This window comes from Peromyscus eremicus, chromosome 9, assembly GCF_949786415.1.
Source record: "Peromyscus eremicus chromosome 9, PerEre_H2_v1, whole genome shotgun sequence".
Classification (NCBI taxonomy): Eukaryota; Metazoa; Chordata; class Mammalia; order Rodentia; family Cricetidae; genus Peromyscus; species Peromyscus eremicus.
In genome coordinates this window covers 69,530,796-69,540,842 of record NC_081425.1, presented here as the reverse complement: position 1 = coordinate 69,540,842, position 10,047 = coordinate 69,530,796, and the positions used below count along the sequence as shown (strand labels likewise).

Here is a 10,047-nt window from a genome sequence, read left to right as displayed (position 1 = left end):
AGCAATAGAAACCCTAACTATGACAGAAGTTGGTACCAGGGACTGTGGTATTGTTGTGATAGGCCTGACCATGATTTTGTTTAGAAGAATTGAACTTGGCTACTTTGGGTAAGGAAAGCAGTGCAATGCTTTAAGCACTGTTTAATGTGCCATACTAGTAGCAACATAGGAGATTTGAACTGTAGGGGCCTGGCTCAAGAGGTTTTCAGTCATGCTTTGGTCCAGTATTTCCTCACTATGGTCTCTTTCCTATGTTTTAGAATGGTAATGTATACCCTGTGCCATTATATACTGTAAGTATGTGGTTGTTTCTTGATCTTGATTTTACAGAGTATTAGAGTTAAGAGATTGCATGAATCTTAGAAGACACTTTGAACTTTGGACTTTATAACATCATTGAGACTATGATAGAGTATGGGGACTTTTGAAATTGGACTAAATGTATTTTGCATTATCTTATCTTATTGTAATTAGCTTATGGGGGCCAGGGAGTGGAATGTGGTAGCTTGAATGTAATTGGCCCCCATAAGCTCATAGGAATGGCACTGTTAGGAGGTGTGGCTTTGTTGGAGTAGTTATGGTCTTGTTGGAGGAAGTGTGTCACTGTCAGGGTGGGCTTTGAGGTCTTCTGTGCTCAAGATGTGCTCAGTGTCTCAGTTCACTTCTTGTTGCCTGCTCATCAAGATGTAGGACTCTCAGTTCCTTTTCCAGCACTATGTCTGCCTGCATGCTGCCATGTTCTGCCATGATGATAATGAACTAAACCTCTGAAATTATAAGCCAGCCCCAATGAAATGTTTTCCTTTTTAAGAGTTGCCTTAGTTATGATGTCTCTTCAGTGCAGTAGAAACCCTAAGACAGCCACCACTTACTAAATGTCATCAATATTTTAGATACTGAATATTAGTTATTTCACTCAAGTGGCTCTTAACAGTGGCATTAATACTTAGTGTATAGAGCAACCAAGACTCAGAAAAACAAACAAACAAACAAACACCCCCCCCCCCCCCAGCTAATCTGCCCAAGGACACACAGCTAGCTGGTGACAAAATCAAGTATCTGTTAATAAACTATAGAAATTGTACCTTTTTTCTCTCAAATTCAGGTAATGGGGCTACTTCACTAAGATGTGAGGTTGCTGAAGCAAAGCTTCCTTGGTGGTCAAATACTGCAGGACATCAAGTGATCCACCAACCCTCCATATTTAGTATATATTATTATAGTTCTTTTAGATGAATGTAAATTATCTTAAAGTGGGTGGAATAAAGGAAGAAGAAGGAAGGAGCTGTGGGAGATGAAGTGGTATTTTAGACTTCCTTCCTTTTCCCTCTTCTTTTCTTTCTTTTTTTTTTTTTTTGAGACAAAGTCTCCCTTTGTGGCCCAGGCTGACCTTACACACACAGTAGTGATCCTCCCACTAGATTCCCAAGAGCTGGGAAAACAGGCATATACTCCTGTGACCAGATAACTTAACTCATTTACTTTCTTAAAAAAATTTAAAAAACACTAATAATTTATGTGCGTGTGTGTGTGTGTGTGTGTGTGTGTGTGTGTGTGTTGTGCAGGTACATGTGTGCTCGCATGTCATAGTATGCTTGAAGATGGCAAAGAACAACTTGTGGAAGTTGGTTTTTTCTTTCCATCATATCGGTCTAGGGATTGAACTCAGATCATCAGGCTTAGTGGCAAGCACCTTTACCATCTGAGCCAGGTCACTGGCCCTCACTGCTTTCTTATATTGAGACTAAGTTCTTATTAATAACACTGCAATACAAAAATCATTTGCTTCATTGATTGACTAGCTTGGCATTTGTACATATGAAAGTAGGCACACTTTTTTGATGAGTTTGTAGATGATCTATCTGCCAGTGGCCATGTCAGAGGAGCAGCAGGGAGCAACTGACTTTAGGTGATCAGTCCACTAGGAAGCAAAGCTCTGCTGGGTGAATCTCAGACAGGAAAGGCCCTGAGAGCCTTGGCCCCAGAATGTCTCTTGCTACTGCTGTGCCTTTACGTGTTTGCTGCTGCCATTTTTTTTTCTGGTATCTGGCATGGTATGAATGGATGTGGGGGATCCCCTCTGCCTTTAATGTAGTATGATTATCTCATGGAAGTATCTCATTCTACTGGGTATTTTACCTATGGATTATTATGAAGATGATTTCCTCCTAAGATATACTGTTTAACTGAAGCAATGATTTTATACAATAATAGTGTTAGTTTAAATAGGATTTTGATGATTGAGAATTAGTTTAGTGGAAAAATTAACATAGATAAAGGTAGGATAAAATGTTGCCCCTGCCTCTGATAAAGCAGAGGCTGCAGAGGATGAAAATAAAACAAGGAAGTGTCACACTGCTAGAACACATGAGTTTCTATTGAGGAGCCATAGACTGTGACTTAGGTTAATGATTAAGAAAAACAATTGTGTCCCAGAAGCTAAGTTAGCTCAAGTTCTTTTAATTTTAATGTTTAGAGATGTGTTCACAGGTTTTGGTGTGCATCATAGCTAAAACAAAGCTTTAAATATGACTTAAGTTTAGGTTACAATATTTTTATTAATGACTTTGAGAAAAAATCTTGGAAAACAATTTATTTATTTTTATTTTTTTTTGTTTTTTTGAGACAGGGTTTCTTTTTCTTTTCTTTTCTTTTTTTTTAAAGATTTATTTATTTATTATGTACACAGAAGAGGGCGCCAGATCTCATTACAGATGGTTGTGAGCCACCATGTGGGTGCTGGGAATTGAACTCAGGACCTCTGGAAGAACAGTCAGTGCTCTTAACCTCTGAGCTATCTCTCCAGCCTGAGACAGGGTTTCTCTGTGTAGCTTTGGAACGTGTCCTGGAATTCACTCTGTAGACCAGGCTGGCCTCGAACTCACAGAGATCCGCTTGCCTCTGCCTCCCAAGTGCTGAGATTAAAGGTTGTGCCACCATTGCCGGGAGGAAAACAATTTAAAGACATACTTTTCATAGATGAGTGAGGGACTCATTGAGGTCAAGAAACAAGAACAATGCCAACCTGGTTATCGCTGGCTGATGTACCTTTCTTGCTATGTTGGGATGATGATTAATTCCTTGTGCCTGTTTCTGCCCTTAGCTTCCTGATATAAAAAACTGTTGATGAATGGGTATGCACCCTGAGGATTTAAAGTAGAGCTGACTGATTGTTTTTTGTACATAAAAGTTTAGGTTTGTGATTCTTTTAAGATTCCTTAGAAGATTACCTTTTAAGATAACTAGTAAAGTAATTGGTCTTTTCTTTGTAACTGCAAAATGCAGCCTGCCAGTAAAACAAATGGATTAAAAAAAAAAGAACCTTGCTTGCTTATACTCTGTTAATCTATAATAAGTTGTTTGGTAATGAATGTGAGTTCTTGGAACAACTTGTTTTTCACCTGTAATACATAAAATGTTTAATCATGTAAGGCATATGGAAAACATGCTTTTTTTTTTTAACTTGTATTTATTGTAATCATTCACTTGAAAAGGAGGCTGTAACCACATTGTAATTTTTATATTGCTTGGAAGATTCTACTGGGATTTATAAGCTGTAAGGGAAAAAAATAAAGACACGAGAGAAGGAAAACACCAGGAAAAATATAGAAGGAAGACATCAAGGAAAAGTTATAAGGAAGACATCAGGAGAGATAGAAGGGATACATCTTGATAGAGGTAGGAAAAGAAATAAAGAACACTGAGAGAGAACAGAGAAAGACCCTAAGAGTGTGTGTATGTGTCTTTTCCCTTTTTCACTGGCCCCAGAGAGTTAAGTTTAGTCCCCCTCACCAGCCCCTGAGAATTAAGTTCTACTCCCTCAGATAGAAAAGTCAAGTTGAGGGATAGTTTTCCATAGTCTCCCCCTCAAATCCTGAGCTGCTGGAGGCTGGTCCTCACAGAAGTAATAATGATCTCAAGATATTTTCTCAAACATTGACTTCAGTGCCACGAAGCAACCTGTTATGACTTCTAGATTCTGTTTATTTATTGTCTGTGCTGAAGACTGAACCCAGATCCTCCCAAATGCCAGGGAAGCATTTTGTTGAAGAGCTACTTCACCATCCTTTGGTGTCTGGCCTCCTATTTCTCAAATACACACTTGGTTTACCACTTAGACATCTGAAGCTTGACACACTATTCTGCTGCTGTGTGGCAATGTTGTTTTTTCTGATCATGTCTGCTTCCTGAGGTTATGGTCTCCCTGTAAAACATGGAGTGGTGTTATACTAACATATCTCTGGAGTCAGGAATTTTGAGTCTCATCATGATATCGTTCATCCAAAGGAGTGAAATTGACAAGGGAAAAGAGATGCTTTTAAACTGTAAGCCATGCGTTTAGAGTGCATTTACTTGGGCCTTCTGCCTCCAGTTTCTTTGGATTGATCTCTAGTTTTTCCAGATGAAAATAAGACAGATGACAGGAATAACTGATTTTATCTCAATTTTATTTATTTTAAAAATTAATTCTTTGACAGTTCTGTAACAGGGCCCCAGACCTCAGCACAACAGACTCCATGATGGAAGTACCATTCAGGTTGTAAAACTCAGCATGTAGACAGTACCATATGCCAAAATGAAAACAAAGACCTAATCTTTTAAAGTCTATTATAGTTCTGGGAAAGTCTCTAAGTGTACTAACCTTGCTTTTTTTGACTTCTGTAGTTTGGCTTCTGGCTAACTGTTCTTGTTGACTGAAGTATGTTAACCCAAAACATGGTTTTTGTGCTTAAAAGCTCACCCTGAGAAAGGCTCAGTGCTATACTGGGATTCCAAACACCAAGTATAGTTGCTGGGCAGCTAATAAAGAGTTTCTATTGGCTTAACCTATGTCTGAGCAGTCTTCTCTGGTGAATACCCCACAAAAAATTCCACTCACGTGTATGTTGTATTTTGATCACATTCATCTGTATTGCTCTTTCTTATCCTCCCATTCCTTCTGAACTGCTTCTCCTACTCTCCTACTTTCTGAGTTTAATCTGGGTGTGTTTGCATGAACATGAATGGGGGCTATTCACTTGAGAATGGGCAACTTACCAATGGCTACATCATTGAAGAAAAATGATTCTCTCCCCCAACAGCCATGAACTGACAATAGTTATCTAGATAAAGGTTGAGCCTCATGACCTTTTCTCCCACTCATGATGGAGTTTTGTTGGGCTTGATCTTGTGCAGGTAGCCACAGCTGAGTCTGTGGATTCAATGGTTCTGTCACATCCAGAAACAGCATTTCACAGTACTCTCCTCCATTCTCTAGCTCTTACATTTTCCCAGCTCCTCTTCCATGTTCCCTGAGCCTTGCATGTGGTGTTGATACAGATGTTTTGTTTACAACTGAACTCCTAACCGTTAATTATTCTCAGTGCTTTGGTCAGTTATGAATCTTTTTATTAACTGCTCTTCACTGCAAATAGCAGCTTCTTTGGTCAAGGGTGTGGGCAGCACTAATCTACAGGTATAAACATAACTATTTAGAAGTCAGTTTGATAATATGCCCATTTAGCAAAACAACAGTAGTAGGTTCCTCTCCAGGGTCCATGATTGTCCAGCTTTAGGTTAGGTTTACAGCGCCAGCTATGAGTTTCTTCCTGTGGGCAGGCCTCAAATCCAGTCAGAAATTACCCCTATAGCAGCCACACCACTACTGCATCAGTGGGCATGATGACTTTATTTTATTCATTTAAAATACTTACTTGATTTTAAAATTTTGTATGTGTATGTGTGTCTGTGCACGAATATTTGCATAAATATATATATATATATATATATATATATATATATATATATATATATATATAGTGTGTGTGTGTGTGTGTGTGTGTGTGTGTGTGTGTGTGTGTGTGTGTGAATGCCTGCAGAGATCAGAATAGGATGTCAGATTCCCCTGGAGCTTGAGTTACAGGTGGTTGTGGGCTACCCAATATGGGTGCTGGACCAAACTCAGTTCCTTTGCAAGAGCAGCAAGAGCTCTTAACTACTGAGCCATCTCTCTAGCCTGATGTCTTAATTTTTAAAGAAACATTTTAGGAAACGTTGCTGGCAGTTTTTAAAAAACTTTTTACTGATTCTTTGTGAATTTCACATCATGTGCCCCAATCCCACTCATCTCTGCATCTCTCCATGTCTGCCTTAACAACAACAACAACATCTTGCCATGGAAGCTTCCATATGTCATGTAGAATACCCTTTTGCTCAAACAACCTGACTTGCAATTGTTCATTGCAATGAGTCTGGTTTGAGGCTGTGAGGATCAATACTGGACCCTCACTGGGACTCCTCTCTGATATTCTGTTGTTACCCTGTGTCATGGAGATCCTGCAGCTTTGGTTCTGTAGGACTGAGCCTTTCATGTGATCTAGTAGTTCTTTGATGGGATAGATGTTGGGGTGGGCCAACACAAAGCCCTGGATCTGGGCCTGGGTGGTAGCTGTATTGGTCAGCCTGCCCGTTCTCCGGCATCCATGCCATCAGGGCCAGCTCTCCTGCTGTGTCCAGGTAAGGGGCAGGACTAGCTCTCCAGCAGCCAGCAGTGTTTTTATTTGGAAAAAAATTGAATTTGATTACTAGTTATTAGGGATGAGGAACAAGTACAAACAGAAAGAATGTCATATCTCTCATGGGACTCATAATCTATTTACTCCAATTAAAGAGATAACATCTTGAGTGTCATATATGATAGATTGTCACAAGGTCTATAATAACTATGGTAACTGGGTGTAGTCATTTGAATGAAAGTAGCCTACATAGGCTGATAGGGAGTGGTGTTAATAGAAGGTGTGGCCTTGTTGGAGGAAGCGTGTCACTATGGGTCAGGCTTTGAGGTTCCAGATGCTCAAGCCAGGCTCAGGGACACTCTTTCTTCATGTTGCTTTCAGATCCTGATGTAGAACTCTCAGCTACTTCTCCAGCACCATGTCTGCCAGAATGCCTTCATTCTTTCCACCATCAATGCAATGGACTAAACCTCTGAACTGTAAACCAGCCCCCAATTAAGTGTTTTACTTTATAAGAGTTGTTGTGGTCATGATATCTCTTCACAGCAATAGAAACTCTAAGACACTGGGCATGGTTGTAGCAGGCTTTCTTTGGGCCACCATCCAGCTCCCAAATCATGACATGGAAACTTATTATTAGTTATGAAGCTCAGCCTTATCTTAGGCTTGTTTATTGCTAGCTCTTATAACTTAAATTAACCTGTTTCTCTTCATCTGTGTTTTACCTCAGGGCTTTTAACCTTTTTTTTTCATTCTGTATGTCCTGTTTTCCTGCTTCCTCCATGTCTATCTGTCTGGTGGCTGGCTGGCCCCAGGCATCTCCCTCTCATTCTCCCTCATTCTCTCTTCTTTTCTTTTCAGAGCCTAGATTTCTCCTCCTACTTACTCTCTACCCACCAGCCCCTCCTACCTCTCTACTGCCCAGCTGTTGGCCATTCAGCTTTTTTTACTGGACCAATCAGGCGCCTTAGGCAGGCAAAGTGAAACAGCAACACATCCTTACATTTTTAAACAAATGCAGCATAAACAAATGCAACACACCTTTACATAGTTAAAGTAATATCCCACAACATAAACAACAAATGGAACATATCTTTGCCTCATTAAAGTAATATTCCACAACACAGTGGTGGCTTATGCTTATAATCCTAGCACTGGAGAGGCTAAGGCTGGTGGATTGCTGTTTGTGGCTTCCAACTTATGATGTTTCCCAGGCTGGCCCTGAACTCCTGCTCCTCCTGCTTAGTCTCTCGAGTGCTGTGATCCTAGGCCTGCCCTATCATGCTTGGGTGGAAATTAAATTTGATTGTGATCTAAATGAGGAGTAAAAGGAGAAGTCACTAGTGAGAATGAGAGTTTAGTGTGTGAGCAAACTGGGAGGGTGAGAACAGGAAGGAACCATTAGTGATTATCCTACTTAGGTTTCTGCTGCTGTGATCAAAGACTAACCAAAAACAATTTGGTGGAGGGAAGAATATATTTGGCTTACCGCTTGTAGTCCATCATGAAGGGAAGCTAAGGCAGAAGCTCAAGGCAGGAACCTGGAGACAAAGACCTGAAGCAGAGAGCATGGAGGAGTGCTGCTTACTGGTTAGTACGGTAATCCTCCTTATACTACTCAAGACCATTCTTCAGGGGTGGCATGTCTATAGTGAGCTCATCTACCAAAGAGCAATCAAGGAAATGCCCCAGAAGACATGTCCACAGGCCAGTCTGACAGAGGCAAGTCTTCAGTAGAGGTTCTCTTCTCTCAGGTGTGTCAAGTTGACAACCAAAATTAACTACCAAAATGATTCAGGATTTTCAAGTTCAACTGCTTGGGAGTATTTATGCCATGGACAAGCAAAACTCATAGAATTTGGAGAGGCCTGATTAAGGGCAAAGACAGTGAAAACAGAAGTTTGGTTAACATTGTTTTATTTTATTTTTCCTTTCAAGGCTTCTGGTATAATGATGTACTTGCTAAGATGTAGACACATTAGTGTCTGCCTTGGCTTGTAACAAAGCATTTTCTCTTCTTAAAAGGTGGTTAGAGATGGTAAAAGTAAAGTGTCCATTTAGTTCTAAAACAATCTACAATGAAATGATTATGACAGGAAGTTTCTCCCAATTTTAATTAAACTCAGTTTAGTTTAAACCATTATCACTTGTGCATTTGTCCCATGAGGAGGTTAAAAGCATGACAGTGATGATGATGGGGTCCCTGAGCCAGTGGCTACTTGTCTCCATTCACATTTCCTCTCCCTGCCCTTAGCCTTCTCAGAGCAGACTTCACTTCCTGGTTTCTCAGGGTGTAGATGAGGGGGTTCAGTAACGGAGTGACGACAGTGTAAAATACAGCAACTGCTCCATCCAAGGGACTCTTGGAGCCTGCCCGAAGGTAGATGAAGATACAGGGGACATAGTAGACCGTGACCACAGTGAGATGGGAGCCGCAGGTGGAGAAGGCACGCCGCCTGCCGTCAGCAGTGCGGATCTTCAAGATGGCGTGAACTATGTTGGCATAGGAGAGCAGGATCAGCATGAAGCAACTGGCGGCCACCACCCCAATGTCCACAAAGGTCACAAGTTCATTGACTGCTGTGTCAGCACAGGCCAGTCTCAACACTGCAGGAATGTCACAGATGAAATAATCTATCTCGTTGGGTCCACAGTAGGGCAATCGGAAGGTCAGGGTGGTTTGAATAGACCCATGGATGGAGCCAGCTACCCAAGCTCCAGCTACTAAGGTTGTGCATAACTTTCCATTCATGAGCACAGGGTAGCGAAGAGGCTGGCATATTGCCAGGTACCTGTCATAGGCCATCAAAGTGTAGAGGAAGCACTGAGTGCTGCCTAGGAAGTGGAAGAAATACAGCTGAGCTACACAGCCACCAAATGGGATGGCCTTGCTGGCAGGAGTGAAGTTTAAAATAAGTCGAGGAACAATGACTGAGGAGAGCCACATGTCCAGGAATGAGAGCACACCTAGAAGAATGTACATAGGACGGGCATGCAACTTGGGGTCAGCCCACACAGTGAGCAGGATGAGCAGGTTACCCAGCTGTGTCAGGATGTAAATGAGGAAGAAGACCAGAAAGAGGAAGGTTCTTAGACTTGGGGGGTGAGCCAAGCCGAGGAGAATGAAATCTGTCACCACAGTGTCCAGCGATGTGTTTCTATTTCTCCTCATGTCCTAGTCTGTTAAGATGAATCATGAAGTTAGACAAGGAGAATACAATAGGGGGAGGAGGTAAGACAATGCTTTTGTTCAATGATTAGTGTCTAGCAGTTAGGAGAGAAATACGTGTGTGTAAAATTGTTTTGAAAGGTGTATGTGAAAAGAAAGAAACAGTGCAGAGGCTGGCTGTTTTGGTAGATGTATGGAACCTCCTGCCCAGTGAGAGGCACCAAGAAACAGTGTTGTACAGATCAAGGAACAGGAGAACCCCTGAGCCATAGGATGGACCAATGACTCCAACCAGAAAGGATTTAATGAGGCGAGGTTATACCAAAGGCAGGGCAGAGTGGAAGTAACGTCCTCTGATCACGTGTGCTCTCCCTCTCACCTGAC

The 10,047-nt window shown here is 41.3% G+C and overlaps 1 protein-coding gene across 1 annotated transcript; it reads right to left on the bottom strand.

The window, feature by feature from the left end:
• Positions 1-8,709: 8,709 nt before the first annotated feature.
• LOC131920033 (olfactory receptor 10G2-like) lies at positions 8,710-9,666 on the bottom strand. Its single transcript, XM_059274448.1, has one exon. It carries the CDS (start codon positions 9,664-9,666, stop codon positions 8,710-8,712), a length of 957 nt encoding a protein of 318 aa, XP_059130431.1.
• Between the last annotated feature and the right edge of the window lie 381 nt (positions 9,667-10,047).